Source organism: Rhipicephalus microplus, chromosome 1 (genome assembly GCF_043290135.1).
Source record: "Rhipicephalus microplus isolate Deutch F79 chromosome 1, USDA_Rmic, whole genome shotgun sequence".
NCBI lineage: Eukaryota > Metazoa > Arthropoda > Arachnida > Ixodida > Ixodidae > Rhipicephalus > Rhipicephalus microplus.
In genome coordinates this window covers 228,805,388-228,824,089 of record NC_134700.1, presented here as the reverse complement: position 1 = coordinate 228,824,089, position 18,702 = coordinate 228,805,388, and the positions used below count along the sequence as shown (strand labels likewise).

Sequence of the window (18,702 nt, the reverse complement as noted above, 5' to 3'; positions counted from 1 at the left end):
ACACGATTGGCTGACTACGGTCCAACCCGTTGAGAGTCACATAGCATACACCGCTCTAACGGCGAAATAACGGCGAGCACGCCTCACATACGCGAAAAAAGTAACATGACAAACGGCTAATTCATTCCACGAATAATCGAGCGACCCGTCATGTGACCCAATTTTACATACTTATAAATAGAAACAGAAATTAGAAAAAAACGATAACCATGAACGAGGGTGCACGTTAAACAACCTCAGGAACTCAGCGAGAAACCAGTCGATTGACACCGACCGAACCAGCCAAACGCTGAAAATTAAAGAATGCTTCGCTTTAATAAAACGTTATGCTTCTGAAAGCGCACACATTATAGCAGCGAGGATATTTTACCTTTTCTAGTGCTTGCCAGTAAGGACAACCCTAGTCCTTGGCACGTTATTAGGGGTTGCACTAATGACTAGATGGTGTCAAATGGCTATATGTGCACATTATTCGGCGGCCGTGGCATGGCTATAAGTGGGGATCGCTCCAGCCGGCAGTTGCCCCAACTGAGCGCCTCTCGTAACGATGTTCGCCATCAAAAATTTTCGAGCAGGGAGTGTCGCTAGAGCCGCCCTGTGTCTTCAAAGCAGTAACAATCTTGAAGAAAAAATAACGATGTCGAAACTTTGGCTACAGTGACACCTCCGGCTCAAGAATTTTTAATCTCTTCAAGACTACATCTCCTCTTAGCCTCTCGTCACAGTTCACCATGTATGAGTTTATCCAGTCTCGCAGAGGTTCGCCAGTTAAGACGATATGCTCATAATTTTCGTTGGCGAACATTCTACTCCTTGTGTTGCTGATGAGCCTCCTCTATTCAAGAAAAAATCGTTTACAGGACCACGTGAAGTTCGCTAAACTGTCCATTTTACTCCGCTCAGTGAACGACGGAGCTCTGGCGTTGATGACTTTGAACGTCCATGCCAATGTGCACGGCAATTTCGTTCTTCGAGGCTTTTGTGTCATCGCATATTTCCTCTACAAGAATACACTGTCCGTGCGTAGACGTGCTTTTGCGAAAAGGCACACGCACCTTTGGCGGACGCCGAGGGTCGGCTCTGCGTCTCGTAGGGCGTCGAGTAGAAGTCGTCGTCCAAGGTGCCGACGACTCCGGCTGCCGCAGTGGCGAGAGCGGCTGCCCGACGCCGAGCGCCAATCTCCTTGCGGAACTGCTCCTTCAGGTCGGCGGGGTCGCAGTAGTCTGGCACAAGCACCAACTGCATCGGATACAAGAATAGTGGAAAGAGAACATTAAGTACAGGAAACGAACAAAAAGAGCAGCACCTACATTTCCTACAAAAAAAAATCAGAAATCCTTGGAACACGGGCTGCAGTCTACATTACGGCTTGTCGGTACTTTGACTCCAGCGGCGCCCCGTGTTCACGAATTTCTGACTTCTTTTAGCTTCCACCTTCCTCTGAACGTCTGCCTTTTTTGTACTTACAAAGAATTGACAAGTGTGCAATTTCTTTTTTCTGAATTTCTGCACAAATCGATGCACTCATAGTTTGCTCCCTCTTTCATTCTTAGCCGGAGCTTAATCTTTACGTGTTAAAATCGTTATACGTAAGCTTATTTTTTTACACGTAATGTTAAGCGTTTCTCGTCTTATTATGAACGAATAACATTTTCTAATGCATGTACAGTCAAAATCAACGACACAAAACAGAAATGACCCACAAACTAGAGCACAAGCAAGTTCCAGGCGTTGCAATTCGGGAACAAGATGTCCAGTGAAAAATAAACACTTGCTTCCAACAACTGCATCCCAATAAAGAATTCGAGAAGGTATTCTCGGCATCCACAGAAACTAATGCCCACGGTCACCAAAAAATGCGCACCCGTCCTGGCAACTTTGTAAGCAATCATGCAGCGTCGCCGGCGCAGCAATTTCTTACAGCGCGCGCGGCTCCCCATTGACACGGGGGACGAAAGGAAGAAGAAAATCAGCAATGTGCATTCTACCGCGTACACAAGCACGGCGGCGGCACACACTGCAGCCGCCACTTAAATACGCACTCGGTAATAACACGCCACCGGGGGCGTCTCTGCATGCCAAAACAATTTCCGCGCGAACGCCTGGCGTACGGCTCGTGTCGCTTCGACGACCACCACCAGCTGTCGTCAAAACAAGGAAAGCGGCCGTCCAAAATGGATCGTGCCCAGCATGCCACGAGCTCGGTATACAGCACGCGCAGCAGTGTGCGGCACAGCACGAAGGCGTGAAAATCGAGCGCAGCGCTTTAATTAACGACCGAATCACGGAGGTCCCGGCGTGCCTCCGTTTCCAGCTATACCCACCAGCAGCCACGACAAGAACAAAATACTCGGACGTGCGTTTCGTTTTCGTAATTCCTTCCATCAGACCATGGCGGTATGAAAGAACCGTTCCATGCACTGTCGAATGGGTGGAGGAAAGACTGGTGGCAGATGAGAGGGCGGGGAAGTGGGAACACTGCGAGCGCTATCGAAGCTCCGACAGCCAGCTATAGGCATGCTACACGCTCAGAGAGGCGGACCCGTCAGGCAAACTTCGAGAGAAGCGTCGAGCCGCAAACCCTCGCTTTCTTTCCTCGGGCAAAGACACGGCCGTGCTCTATGGCGTTGCCGCTTGGAATCTTCCATCATCCCGCGGCGTCGCGCTATGGCCGCTAAGGGAGGATGATGGCCTGCCTGCCCGCCTGCATTACTCAGCTTGATTGCGCGCTCTTTCCCGCCGCCTCTTAACATCCAGTGTTTCACCGGCTCTCTCTTCTCTCCAATAGCCTGTCCGCCTCTTGCGGTCGCTCTGGATGAACGCATGCCTCCCCCATACGCTCTGGATGAACCATACGCTCTGGTAGCCATACGCTCTGGATGAACGCATGCCTCCCCCACGTTTCCCCCAGTCATTTTATTGATACGGAAGTGCGCTACACTCAAGCAGACCGTGCCGCGCGGCATCAAGCGCAGTCCCCTCGGGTGTTCTCTCCCGCGGGCGCACCCCGCGACAGGCTCGTCCGGCCGGACGTTGAGGATCGGGCCCGAGCAATGGACAGCCGGAGGAAGAGGATGTGCGCCCGATTTACTGACAGCGACGTGTCCGGAACGTGCGAAAGTCGACACCTCTCGTCGTTGGAGCATTTTCTTATCACATAACGCGCATCCTGCGGAAGCTGCTTAAGACCCGTGGCTACGGCCAGTTTATAAAGCTACAAAATCAACCAAACCAACAGAAGCGTAATCGATCCTCCATATATATATATATATATATATATATATATATATATATATATATATATATATATATATATATATATATATATATATATATATATATATATATATATATATATATATATATATTTCATGGCTTCTGAAGCTTGTTTAATCGACGGTTTTATTGAATTATTGAGGACATTGACAAAAATACAGATATTTTACAAAACTTACTACGATGTTGCGATCCGGCGCCACCAATCACTTGCTGGTGTACCTGCACAGTTTGCAACCGAAGAACCACAGAAACAGTAGTTCCAGGTCATCAGGTTCAAATTAACGGCGGCGCGGCATACGTCCGCGCTCAAAACGCGCGACACCAGCGGACGTCAGCCGAAGAAGTGGGCGCCGTTTCCTCAAGCGCGGACAGGGTGCAGAAATGAATCAGCGTATCAGACAGCAGTATAGAGCCCACATCACCTACCCTGGTCTCATACCCTCTCTCATCATTCTTGTTTCCCGAAAGCCGTGGCTCGTAACCGTAAGCTCTTTCTTAGCCGAGAAGAGCTCCGCACGATACTTCCGGTCAGAACGCGCATCTGCGGGCTTCAAGCGAACCGATGTAATGCGCCGTTTTCCGATACTGCGCACGGAAGGAGCGAAGCGAGAACCGCGGCAGGAGCACGCGCTCTCCCTGGTGCTCTCTGTACATCTGTACTTCTCGTTTTCCTCATCTCTCTGCTCAACCGTGTCTGCAACACGCACATTTCTTTGGTCTCCGTCGTCGCCGGCACCATTGTTATTGCTGGCAGCGCTCCTCCTTTAGCGGCGCAAGGGGGCCGAATCAGCAGTGACAAATGGATCGGAGAACCAGCCGATTCCTCCTTCACTTCTTCCTCCGCGCGGCGCAGTATCGCACGGCGCGCAAACGTATTATAAGAGAACAAGCAGCGCGCCGGCGCCCAATCACTCATCCTTGCGTCGCCATCGCGCGGGCGCTGTTGCCGCGCGCCCAGGGCCCCTCTTATCTCTTTCCTTTTCGACCCTTTTGTACTCCCTACAATTCGTCTGCGTACTTCTGCAACTTCCCTTTTGTGACGGCAACGTTTTGCTTTTGTCGGCTCGCGTATTTCGGGGAACTGTTCTTTTCGACGCTCTCTGTACCACGCGCTATCGCACTGCCTCCACCCAGACGTCTCCTTGCTGACCACTCCGATGTGGAGTTCGGGCTCGAGTTCGAGGATACACGGGCCTTTATCGGAAATGAAGACCTGAACTTCTCTTACAGTGTGTACGAAACGTTTTTTTTTTCTTTTTCTTAATGTGAAGCGTCAAATGGTCGACTTCAATTCGGTGTGCGATGTGACCACCCTTACAGCGCATGCACCTGCCTTCACCTCTCTCCTCTCCTACGCTGCCCCCTCTTTCACCTCTCAACGGCGATTCAGGGAGAATCTTCCCTCCTCAAGCATCGATGCTTCCCTCCTCTATGCTTCCCTCCTCAAGCATCCCCACCAAAGGCGTTTACAGCCCCAAATCACATGCACGTTCCCTCCCCCTCTCCACTCGCAACACTGAAGCGTGCAGCGCCTGCTGGCGAGTTTCTTGATTGAATAACATTAGCTGCTCGCGCTGCACAAACCATTCACTGACCACTGGATCTTCGGCGCCAAGGTGATTTCTCGTGTGCGTTGTTGAACGACGAAAAATTCCCAGCGTGCGCGTTAATTAAAAACAGACTGCGGGTCCCTGTGTCGTATTGGAATCTTCTGTCTTTCGTTGCCCATTAACAGCGATTGGCATGTTTCAGTAGGAAACACCGGTCCATCCACGCGTGCTTTGCGCCTCCACGGGTATCTCTCCTGCGCAACGCCGCGATGAGCGCCGGCGTCAACGTCGCCGCCAGTGTAAGCGTTAGCACCCGCTGCTTCACATCTATAGTATACACATGGTTCCATTTAGCGGGAGAGGCAGTCATTCAAGAACTTTATGAAATGGTCCAGAGGAGTAAGACACCAGGGTGTCCACGAGGGACATTCTAGCAGCCGCTACTGTAGGCGACGCCCGAGTCGGGGAGGGAACGTAATGGCATTCCGCCAGTTCTTGGGCCATCTGGACTGCCTTTTGTTGGTTTCTGAGACTGGGGCTCCTGAGTGCCTTCTCCCAGTCGGACTCACTGGTGGGAGGTCCTCGACGTAACGCGGAACATTGCCAGAGACTGTGTTCTAGTGAACATTACACTTCTCAGCAGTCTGGGCATTGTGAGTCTATGAGTTGTAACGGCTGAGTCAGCCCCGTGATGGGTATGATCTCATTTGTAGCTTGCGAAAAGCTAACTCTTGCACGCGTTCAAGCTTTGCATGTGGAAGAAGTATTGACTTCTATCGTCTCGGTAGTAGAAGGTAATTTCGTGAAAGGTAAGTAAAAGATCATTAAACTGTACGTCCGGGCCGAGCTCTACGGTGGTTGATTGATAGTCGCGGCGGGTCAGTTCTCGCGCTAGATTATGAGCCATTTCGCTGAGGTAGGGTTGCTGTGGATGGACCCTTTTGCCCATGTGGCCAGGAAACCAAGAGAGGTAGTGCAAGCCCGCGCATTAGCGGGAGACGGTGTAACTTTTTTTTAAATTTCGGTACGAAAGATCCGTGAATTGTGAGCGATGCGCATGCATGAAGGAGACTTATAGTGTCCGCGCCAAGCCCACTTGCGGCGCGCAATACGCATCACAACAAACAGCGATGTCAGTGCATGCTAACGTGGACCTTGACATGCAAATGGATTCAGGAGACATTCAGCAACAAGGGCCTTACGTGAACACTTAAGTCTCATAAGGAGACAGTGTGAGCTGCTATATTGAGCAACCTATGAATACACATGAATATATTAGGCATTAAACAATTGTATACTTCAACCAGTGCTGGAAGATGGAAAGAGAACCGAGCCAGAAGCGTGGGACACTCAAGCACTCGTGCAGCTTCAGTTTGCTTGCAACTGCAGCTTTTAGGCTAAGGGCACTTCAAATAGTGTTGAAAATAAGGGATCAATTATATTTCTTCCACAAATGAAGGCGAACCCCTTTTATCTCTTTTTCTTTCAAAATTCTATGCAATAAAAATATTTCGATAAACGAACTCCAAATATTTTGATACGACCTCGTACCTTGAGCAGATTAACAACACACGCTAACTCACCTAGGTATAGCACAAAGCGAATGCGCAAGACAGCCATTACCCAATATACACGAGTAGAGTCAATCACGACACTTTAGCAAAGAGGGGCTCATACAAAAAAGAAAAAAAAAGCGTTCGCCATGAAAGACCGAGAAGGCGATCTTCACACGTCGTGAAGATTGAAAAATCACGAAATGTCCAAGTCATATACAAACAATGTCAAGAAAATGTTTACAAATGTGAACGACTTCACTCTAAAGAAAAAAAACAAAAATGTAAGGGATTCCGACGAGTGCTTATTTTATTTGTTTGTTTTTCTCTGTCTGACATTCTTATTGTTCTGTACCACGCTGTCCTCCTTTTCTGCCCGCAAAAACGCCTGAAGGATGCGCGAGAGCAGGACGACGAGAGGCAAGTGTGACACCGCGATAGAAAGCACTTTCGCGTGCACTTTCCGCTTTACGATCCATAAAGCTTCCCAGGGGCAACGCAAGAAAGGGCAGAACCCTCCGCGAACGACAGCGAATTCCTTGACCACGACGCCCTTAAAAAATAAGGGCGAGGCAGCGCACTCATCCCAGAGGAGAAACAAACTCAAAGGCACGCGCGGCGTGACACACCACGCCTTGGCACGCACGCACTCTCGGCAGCTGGCCACGCGACGCGCCTCCCGGAGTGTTAAGACAAAGAAAAGAAGCAAAAAGTTGAAGCAGCTACCGGCGAACCAACGCAGCCCTAAAAATCATGCGTCCATCCCCCGCTATCCTGTACGCAACACCGCCGCCAGTGGACGTCAAATGAAGGATGGCAGGCATAAGACCCGTCCCAGGAGACGCTCTACACGCTAGGTATAGAACAGAGGACGGGCTTTAGGAGCTGTCCTCGGGCCATTTCGGTGCGGCAATTCTTCCCTTCCTCCAGGAACGCTCACAATCGCCGCGCGTCGCAGTAAAAGGCGATACGCTTACGTATTTTGTTCGCTAGAGACGACGCGGTATAACGCGTTTCACGTGGCGCAGTTCACTCTCTGCGATGTGGAGAAATTTCCAGAGCCGAAAAAAACCCGCTGCGTCATCCGATGGATCTTTCGAGGCCTTCGCGCTCTTCGTTGGATCGTTATCAGTATAGCTTTTTTTTTCTTTCATTGCTTGGCGACACGTGTTGTCTCAAGCGGGGCAGAACGCAAATGCTGCGTCACACTTTGAAGAGGCACGGCATCACGCGGGGAATCTGCATGCGGTCGCAACGCGCGCACGGGATCACGTCTTCGGCGCGCTAAATGCGTCAAAATATTACCGCAATGCGACAAATACGAATGCTACCTTTCTCGCACATCGGACTCATACGCACTAATACTCCAGTGACGAAGCGTGCACCATGACGCCACCAGATATATTTGCATCGTTTACTGCTGGTAAAGGCTTGTCGGGAGTAAAATAGGTATTAATTCGTAGTGTAAGCCAAGTGACCGATATAAAAGGGGACTTTAACATCTTGGCATTCCATAAGCGCCCTCTCATGACGCTCCAGAAAACGCAAAAGGAAGAGACATAGGATGATGAGTGTGATGAGGAGGAAAGAAAGGGCAGGGAGGTTAGAAAAGGCGCTACAGTGAACTGCATTGCTCAATGCGAACTGAACATTACTATAACTCACTATATATGGGACGAAAGCGTTTAAGAACTGCCAACCGTATGAAAACTCGAACGCATTTCATAATGAGACATATTTATACCTGGGGTGTCTGCAGAACTGAAACGAAAGCGGAGCCATGTGACAAGTCTTGCTAAATGCACCAATATGGCGATAAAAACGAAAATCTCCTTTTATTGAGCTTTCCCTCTAAGTGTATATAATATCTCGCAACATTCCGTCGTTCAAAATTATTTTTTCTATCCCCCTACTTTCCTCCTATCAATTGTTCTTCGTAACGGGCTTGTTCGATAGCCCGAGAACAAAGTAGCACTGCACGGAAGAGCACGTCCGTTGCCTCAAAAAACAGCAAAAGAGAAAAAAAAAGGCATGGGTTGAACTACACTGGAAATATAGCTGGGCTTGCGTCGCGCACGAACACGCCTCTATTTATCAAAGCGTGCGCTCCTACACTCGATCGCTGTACGCCTTGCCTTCACGGTTCATGCACCAATTTTGCTTCCAACACTGCGAAAGACAGCATCGCAGCATCGGTATAGCAACTATTTTCTACGTCACTTACTTTTTTTGTTGTAGTTGATGTCCTTTATCTTGAGCATCGACCCTCAGCTCTTCATTTTAGTCTAGATCGGACTTTCTTTCACATCGCTACAGCCACAGCAAACTCGGAAGTTATCGTGCGATAACAAAGGGGAAACAAAGAAAGAAGAGTGCTCTGAGGAAATATTGTGGCCACTTGCACCTGTGCCCTTTGAAATCCGCTATAGCCTTTGCTGGGCAGTGCGATTTTTCACAGCGGAAACCCCCAGAAAAAAAAAACTAAAAGAAAAAACCGTGAGGCGTCCGCACACTCGCATACTACCGAACTCAACAACGATCCGCTGCGCTTCCGAAATTTAGAAGATTCGAGATTACGCAGCACGAAAGATTTTCTTCTTTTTTTTTTCGATGCGCAAGCAGATGGCGCCACCAACCACGACGAGTGAGATTCGGTTAACGAACTTTTGTATATTTATCTGCTCATCTGCAATCGCGCGTTGCCCGAAGCATATCAGTGCAGAAATCTAAACTATAGCAAAAATACTAGTAAGTGAATACGCTTTCGAAGCAAAAAAAAAAAAAAGAACTTCACTGCTGCGTGCATGCTCAATCTGCGGTTTCAAAAAATCGAAACAGTGGCCTAAATACGGGCAAGTGGGCACGATCCTTAACCGAAAGGCGAATTCAAACCAAAAGAAGAATTATAATATAACCACTCGCTATGTATACCATATCACTTGTTTGCTACAACCACTCGCTATATATACCATCGTTCACTTGTTCCAGCAGACGCAGTTAAAAAAAATGATGTGTGGAGTTTAACGTCCCAAAACCACCATATGTAGTTTTAAAAAGAACAAATAGAAACGGCACGTTGCGGCATATAGGAGCGCAACCTATTTTTCACGCGTTCTTCTACGCCACGGATGCAGCTGCAGCGAGGCAGATGTAGCTCCAGACATGCTATCGAGGAATTGGAACAACGCCAGAACGCAGTCGCAATCATATCCGCCCTAAAAGAAATGAAGACCCCGTATAAAGTTGCAGCCACTGCGCTTTCCTAACAAATTGGATCTGACGCCAGAAGCTATCGAAGCGCTCATTCCCTATATCGCACCGGCTGATCTGTTCATCGGTCACGAATTCACATTCCGTGAACAGTCGGAAGTTACAAGCAGCGTTAACTGAACTTCCCCGAAAACAAGCAAAGAACAGCTGGATGCTCGCAACTTATGTTGAGTTGCTCGTAAGATATAGCTGTACACAGAACGTAAAAACAAAAAGACGATAATTCGTTGCTTACAACATACAGGGATGCAAGGGTATACACCGTGTTGCATTTTACCGATCGCGCAGCACTCGAGGCGTCGTACCAAGAAGTCGTGGCAGCTTCGAACTAGTGGTGCCAAAGCACGAGTGAAGAGCGCAGCCGGGTGGCCTTCTTTGTTTCTCTTTATTATTACAGCGAAAGTTGTTATGCGATCAGAACACCTTTTTTTTCTCTTTACTGCCTTTTTGACTACAGGTCAAGCTAATCTGACAATCACCATCACACGTGTTTCATGTGTGATAACGCATCAAACAAAGATATTATTTCTTCAACACAGTCGGTAGTCTTATACACATCTCGCACTTTTATAAATGTTTCCACGAAACACTCATTAACGGATAGAACTCTTACATCACAGTGTCTGTACGATAGCATACTACGCCAAACCGAATGAAGACCAAGTAAAAATATAACATCCAAATTTTGCACAGAACTATCACAAGGCAAAAAACGAATTCCATATGGAGTAAGAGGTACACCTTTTTTTTAAAAAAAAGAACTTTATGCGATCAGAACACGGGTCACACGCGGCACCATAGTTGTCCGCCACCGCCGCCATCGCCGGTGTACGTAACCAGTATCAAAAGATAAAAAAACGCTTTTGGTGAAGAAACACCAAGGACACAATGCGATTCGAACCCGGGTCCACTGCGTGCCAGCCCAGTATTCTACCACTGAGTGCTTGGAACTTATCTCCAAGCTCGTCTTGGGAAGCCTTGATGCTGGGAAAGGAATTGCATAACACGGGGACCAGCGCAGCTCATGTCACTTTCACCTGTGTCCTCGTGTGCGTGCACTAAAGATGCCGCAAAAGCGACTAGCCCGTCTTTCCGTGTAAGAGAAACCGCGTTAATATGAGTAATAAAGCGTTTTGGAACATAAAATGGGCGAACAGGCGTCACACAATGCGAATCACGTAACAAGTGGGTTCTTTCAATGTTCCAACCTATTACAAAAGCTTGTTCTCCGCCCCGCCGCGGTGGTCTAGTGGCTAAGGTACTCGGCTGCTGACCCGCAGGTCGCGGGTTCAAATCCCGGCTGCGGCGGCTGCATTTCCGATGGAGGCGGAAATGTTGTAGGCCCGTGTGCTCAGATTTGAGCGCACGTTAAAAAACCCCAGGTGGTCAAAATTTCCGGAGCCCTCCACTACGGCGTCTCTCATAATCATATGGTGGTTTTGGGACGTTAAACCCCACAAATCAATCAATCAATCAAAAAGCTTGTTCTCGAACACCTATTAACTGTGGCGCAAACCCACTTCAGCCATCATTCCTCATCTTCGTCAGCCACTGGATGAAAATCCTAGCAAGGGTGTAGCGGATAACACGCTTCTCCGTAGAATGACGATCGAAGGATAGCATAGTGAATGCTGGCCTACTACACAAAAAATGATTATTTATGGCATAGTGCGGTACCCAGCAAGTCTGCTTAATCTGCTTGTACCAGTTACCCAAATAGTGTTTAGAAAAGGTTCAGAATGTCCGCTCTTCCAGCTTTCACCGTGACCGTGATGCGCGTTCCGCGCAGGCCTGGCGCTTTATTTCTTGTGTACTTTTTTTCTGTTTCTTGGTATGTGTTCTTTTGCGTCGATTTCCTCCCGCTTCTTATTGTATTTCGTTCTTTCTATAATTATTTCTGTGTCTTACTTTCCTTTTATATTGCTATCTCTCTCTCTCTCAGCTTCTTTGTTTCTTTTCATTTTTCAGTCCTAAACGGCTTCACTAGAGAGAACAAAGAGAGAGCGCGCCGATTCATGACGCACAGTTCTTTACAACGGAGCACAAGTGACCGACAACCTAAACAGCTTCGCTTTTGAAAACATACCTGGAGGTAAATGTATACCATGTGCGCAACACACATCGCGCGTACAACGATGCAGTGTTTCACCATGCATACACAGTCTTCAACTCAACAGTATACTGTACTGCACCCGTCTGACAATTTATGCAATTGTCGTCTCTCTTTTTTGTTTTTTTTATGTAGCAATATAATGGGGACAAAAGAAGCACGCCGCCAAAGAACTCAACCAACAAATTACTTGCCTCGAAATTCCAACACTGTTTTGTGTTGTTTGTCTTGGGGAACATTCGAATGATTGATATGTGGGGTTTAACGTCCCAAAACCACCATATGACTATGAGAGACGCCGTAGTGGAAGGCTCCGAAAATTTCGACCACCTGGGGTTCTTTAACGCGCACCCAAATCTGAGCACACGGGCCTACAGCCTTTTCGCCTCCATCGAAAATACGGCCGTCGTCGCCGCCGTCGGGATTCGATCCCGCGACGTGCGGGGGGTCAGCAGCCGAGTATAACTTAACCACTAGAGTACCGTGGCGGGGCGAGCAAAATTTGAATGGTATCCGCGTTTTTCACTAAAGCATAGCTGCATAATATCTTAAGCCAGCCTCTTCTTTCTTGCTCTCACCCTACCTATTCGCGCGCAAGCGCTCTCTCTCTCTCTCTCTCTCTCTGTCTGTCTGTCTCTCTCTCTCTCTCTCTCTCTCTGTGTGTGTGTGTGTGTGTGTGTGTGTGTGTGCGTGTGCGTGTGCGTGTGTGTGTTTATTCTTTACATCTATGTCATTTCTATACTTCACTCTGCAGCCCTAGTCCGACCCGGCTCGCAAGCAGATTGCTTCGTTAGATACCCAATACAAAAACATTGTTTCATGAAACGCTGCGCTGACATTGAGGTAACAAAAGAGGACCTTAAGGCAAGAAAAAAAAAGAAGAAGAAACGCCCTTTTCTCTTCGTTATACGAGAAATACGGCGGCCCAACCAAAGCACGGCCATCTTCATTTTATACTTACATTTGTCAAAAATTTCGAGCAACTAAGCACACACCGCCATGGAATGAATGATTTTTTCCGCAGCGTACCACAAATGATATAAAAGACCGAGTGAAGGAACTTCGTACTTAAATCAACGAGTAAACACACAACAAAGTTGAACAAAGAAACACAAAAGAAGCAGTTTCGCGAATAATTTTCTTTAACATACGTCACCATTTTTTTTCAAAAATCTTTTAAGATTCTGACACTACAGTTACTAGATTGTTTCAGCCATTACAAGACAGCCCAAAAAAAAAAAGAAAGACCTTGAGTTGTGTTATGCAAACGTTAAATAAATTAATACTGATTATAGTTCCATTGCCAGAATAGCTCATGCCCATCACGTCCGAAATCTTCGCACACGAAAAAAAAAAAAAGTGTTCTCCGCGGCAGTTCAGGTGTGCGCGTATTGGCTGTGCATGGTACTAGAATCGGCGCGGAATACCTCAGCAATCGGTACCCTTTACCTCAGCAATCAAAATAAAAAAAAACATTGTGTCGTTCCAGGTGGTTCCGTATCTATTGGAACCTTATAATACCCCTGTCACACGCCTATACCAGCAATCTCTGTTAAACTCCGTCAACGTAAATCTGCCCTAAGGAAATTGACGAAGATGGAGTTCCGGCAGTGTCACACGGCAGGTTGTAATAGTTGCCGAGAGGGACCAAGCAGGCGCTGTTTGATTTTTGCAGAAGTATCCTAATTTCCTAATTTCATCTCTTGGTGCTTCTTTTTGTGAATCCTCGTTATACTGTTTCTACAAAAACACACTATTAAGTAGGTATCAAGCGAACAAAGCCGATTAAAAATTATTTGAAATAAATAGGCATACGCTAAATGTAGCGATGCTGACAGCAGCAACGCTGGCCACCTTGTGCCCTAACGCTATGTTGGTTTACAATTGCACCGTGCTCGACAACTATAGTTGTTTGTGTGCGAAAGTTCTTGTGTTTCCTTGTCCCGTGCGCGCACATTTTGTCTTCTGTATACTGTGCTGTGTCATTAGCAGGTGACTATGATGCAGCGCTGTCAGTCATTCATCTGACCGGCAAACGCAAGCACGACGACAACAACCGCACGCAAAACGAAATATTCTGGCCCGACTCGCGAGGCACGCTGTGGACGGCACCAGTGAGGAGAGTAGCTGCACTCTGGCGGGCGTATACATATATGTGTGAAGAAACAGACATTATGAATGAGTACTGCCATGAAAGAACATTTATTTTGCCAAAATGTATTATTGTTTTCGCTGTGGCAATTCAGTGCTCGAAGATTTTTTTCTTCTTTTTTTCTGGCCTGCAGAATACCGGGGGACGAGAGTACGGCGTTCTACTGCAAAGGGAGATCACCGAACTTCCATTCTCCTTCGTTTGCGTAAGGGTGGCCGTGTGACACAGACGACATCTTCCTTGTCATAAGGACGAGGAAGTTAAACGTGTTCGCGGGTGCCCGTGTGACAGGGGTATAACACCCATACTTAACCAACTTTTCAATCATCCTAATTTATTTCCTAGCCTAATGGATTAAAAACGTGAAAAGTTCAAGTATGAGTAATAAAAAGATTTATTCCAAAAATACGAGCTCTCGCTGAAAAAAAAGGGCAACTCAATATCCAATTTTGAAAAGAACAAGAAATAATTTTTCCGAACATGTCATTTCCGAATTCAGCAACGTCCGCAGGCAGTTATGGAAACGAACGTATCTTGTGAACAAAACGAATAGAGACGTTATTTTAACCGCGACAATTCTGAATGCTAGACAAACATTTTTCCAAAATTACTTTTATTTCGTTTATATTTGCTTTCGCAAAGCAAGTGTCTCTCCATTCCATATCAAAAAAAATGATGATTCTAAGTAAACTCAAAGTAGGTTAAAATTGCTTTTATAGAGCACAAGGCCGCTACTAAGAACCAGAAAGCGTTCATCACTTAGAGTCCTCTAGATATTGTCCCCTGGCGGTTTGCCATTGCATTTCGCATGAGTAGTTCACTGAAGCCACGTGATCAAAATAACCATGAATCCGAAGATCTCATGATGGAAGTAATCATTAAAAAGACGTATCTTGGCCGCATAGATGAGTTCTCACCTATACCTTTGAAATGCGTTTTTCCCAAGACTCCTTTTCGGGCAACTTCTTGAGTTTGGCAACCCTGCTTTTGTTTTGTGGTAGCCAGATCAGGATGTAATTTTGCCACATATTCCTTGACAAGTGAAGAGTACAAATGCCTTTTTCAAAACTTGATATAGGCTTTATCATTACTGCGAACCTAATGTAAGCAATCAGTATAGTCTGATTATTCTGAGACTTGCCACATTGCATTTTTTTCGTCCATAAAAATTTTTTATTCATACTTCTTATAGTTATTTGTATTGTATTGTAACGTGGAGCAATATGACCCAATAATAGCTCAGAAACTCAAATGTCTACAGGCAGAAAAAAAATGTCCAGAAAGAACTCTTTTCTCTACATTATGATGGTACAAAACAAAAACTACTCAAATAACTTACTACAAAGATAGTTACACATTTGAAATCAGCATAAAAGTTTATATATGTAGCAGAAATTACATTGTCCTACACTACAGATTCAAGAAACATTTTTTTAGTAGCATCACCCCTTTAAATATGCAAAATAAAACATCTCTCTTCTTTTGTGTGTGCATTAGAGAAAAAGCGTCATTTCAAAGAGTGACAACGCATAGTCTAACCTTATGCACACGCTTGTTACGCTTTGCTCAACGGTCCATTGTAAAGATGCATTTAGAACTAGTTGGTTGTTCGTACCGAGGCGAAAACCGCGTAATGACGAGAACAGACCGAGGAAACACAAGACACAGGCGCTGACTAACAAATGAAGTTTTGTTGCTCACACGCCGTGATAAACCTCGGTGCGTCTTCGACAGTGCGCGCTGTTCTCGCCTCAGTACAACGTAAAGCACCTATAGGTAATACTAAAGATAGCACTGCTGAACACACCAATTGAATGCCTACAGTACAAGCAATGAACAACGCGAAACAGTGAATAAGGGCACAAAGCGACCCTTACGAATTATCGTAACCAAAGAGCGTCACAACGGGAGAGAGTGGAGGGGGGGGGGGTTAAAGAAAGAGGGATAAATAAAAATTACACTATTTTCTGCTCGTTGGTTACGACATAAAGCGAACAAGTGAACGCACGAGAGAATGAAAGAAAACCCATAGGTCATTTTTTTACCAGTTCTACCACAAAACACAAACGTTGGCTCGACGGGACTGAAATACGGGACCACCAGTGAATGAGTCCTCGGCTGCATATAACTTCTGTAAGGCTCCCGCTGTCGATATGTACACGAGAGCAAACACAATGAAGATTCGCTGGATACATATCTTTGTGGACATTATAGTTGACTCGTCAAGCATCGCAGAATGCGATCGAATGGCGTATACGTCTCCTGTACTTCTATACTCCTATACTTGCCCGTCCACTTCCTGTCACCACACTAAGGCCACGCATAGACCAACATCGGAGTTTATCATTTTGCTTCGTCAACACACTCAGCTGCATTACACCTCAATCAGCTACACTGACTTCAGTCACCGGGGCAACTGCTTCAATGAGAGTGAGCAACTAATGACTGCTTTTTTTTATTCACAAAGGTTCGGAGGCTTGCCTAAAACGCTTATCATGCGCGCGCTTCATTTTCATTGTTTCAAAAAGAAGCGCAAAAATAATACATTCTCAATTAAAAAAAGCACCTTCACACTTTAACGAATCTCCCACATCCTTTGAAAAGGTAATTACGTCGTAAAACCTTCCCAGTAAAATACCTAAATAAAAGACACCAAGTCTACGACTCCTAGCTAAGCTGTATTGATACCAATATAACAAAAAAAAAACGCTAACGAAAATTTTAAAACAAAACCAAAAACAATTTCAAAAAAAAGAAAGACCGCAAGTTCGCTAAAAGTTTAGTCAACGACCCGACTGGGTGCAGTCAGCCACACGGAGAAGTCATTTATAATCATAACGCGAGCTAAAACAAACCGAGATAGGGCACCCCTTGATTGCTATGCACAAACGCGCAATGGGCATTAATCATGATCACTTAATTTCTCATTTCCATTCCACAAGCAGTCGTCCACTTTCTGCATACCGACGCTATTGGTCCCTTCTCGAAAAAGAAGAAGAAGATGTCGCCATCAGGAAGGAAGCACTAACGTTTGCAGCGCCATCATTACAGCTATACACACGCCGCGAAACCATTACAGGAAGATGCAGTTTTAACGCGCGAGGTAAGCCATACGGCCCCTATGGGAGCCGTTTTCCATAACATTTTTTTTTTTATACCTTCGCAGATGTTTCTTTGAGCTTGAGCGGCGTTAAATATGACAAATGAAATAAATATTGTATGAATAGTAATAGCCGTTCTTGACACGCCGTACGTTGCACGGACATTACACAAGCTAGCAAACCGTCGACCATTTGTACGCTTCGATTGTGTACCGTTCTCGTATATCCAATAATAAATAGTTATGTACCACCGCAGGACGAATGCAGCAGCAGCAATAGCACCATCGTCAGTGCACGCGTTACCTGTAATCAAGCGCCGCTTTTTTACCGCTGCTGAACACAATGAACGCACTGCAAGACTAATGAATACGCCGTATAAGTATCAATATCTAAGAAGCCGCGGCCACGTCTTCGTTGCAATGACAGGAAGAAGAAGCTGCGATCTTGAAGATCCAACTTCCATTCATCATACGCGGGGGCGGTCACTTGCAACAATCACCCATATTCATGGTTTAATATGTTCGCTCATCAGCTACTTTCTTGATCCGCTCAATTAGATATCTCCGAAGATAAGCTATACTTTCTGATGTTTATGATACATTAAGGTGAAACAAAATATCAGTTGCCACAGCACGTTACTTCATGCCAGTGCAACCTACTTCTCGCCTCGAAGGAGGGACCGGGCAAAAACATGCAGAACGTCGAAACCGCAGTTCCTCAACGTCTTTCATCGTCGCCAAAAGGCGATACATTCAGCACCGACATTTCCCAGCATCGGCGGAAAACCTACTTAAAGCCGCGCGGTTCCACCGACAAATTTATATATATTCTGCAACATTTGTCTAGTCTTTGATGTCTGTCGCCCTTGCTTGCAGCATGTTACGGCGAACGACGTCGGACCCTGCTGGTCTCACCTGTAATCTCTTCCAATCGCGCGTCCCGATTCGAGCGACGAATATCTGGCGAACTCGTCCTCACTTTTCCCTTGAACATGGCTGCTTTTTGCACTCAAACCTTTCATCTGCCACATGCCACTCAGTGCTGCGACTATGTTGCAGCCCACGCGGACTTTAACTTGCTCAAACCCAGTATAGCGAGCGTGGGAGGGGTTTAAGCAAGGCGCCCACACGAAGTTCGCATACGCGAAGCCTGTAAGCGCATGTATGGGTCGCAGGCGAGTGTAACACGCAACGTTGCCTGCAGGCACGCGTGCGACAAGTCTATTCGAGCTCCTAACGTGCTGGCTCGGCTTCGAAATCCCTCAGGCCAAGCTCCCACACACGCATACGCACGCACCCGATTCGAACGACACGTGCCGCTATTGATTCGAGCGCGGGCAGTCTCAGCTTGCACAAAGTACAATGGTGAAAACATCCGTAAAGCATCAAGCGTTTTCCATCTATTCAAGTTGAGGAGAGGGGAGGCCGATGACTGGATCAGATTGAAAACAAGAAAAAACTAAGAAACCTACGGCATGACGGTAAAAAATGCATGGCGACAAGAAGGTGATAACGGAAAGAGAAAAAAATAATAAGTGAAGAGCAGTAGCAGATGCAAATAAGGCAACCCCTCGAATAGCGACGCGGAAAATATAAGCAAGAGAAATGATGCCAGTATTCATGTGCCTATATATTCACGAAGGAGCAGACACAAATAGGCGAACAAACAAAACGGTGTTGGGGTGGCG

The 18,702-nt window shown here is 46.4% G+C and overlaps 1 protein-coding gene across 5 annotated transcripts in view; it reads right to left on the bottom strand.

Moving 5' to 3' along the window:
- The window catches only part of LOC119166621 (SH2 domain-containing adapter heavyweight), a 232,187-nt gene that overhangs the window by 127,761 nt on the left and 85,724 nt on the right, over window positions 1-18,702 (bottom strand). For all 5 annotated transcript variants that reach the window (XM_075891526.1, XM_075891521.1, XM_075891524.1 and 2 more), the window contains exon 3: window positions 1,056-1,239. In XM_075891526.1, coding sequence (XP_075747641.1) covers window positions 1,056-1,239 — 184 coding nt within the window. The remainder of the gene's footprint in view (window positions 1-1,055; window positions 1,240-18,702) is intronic.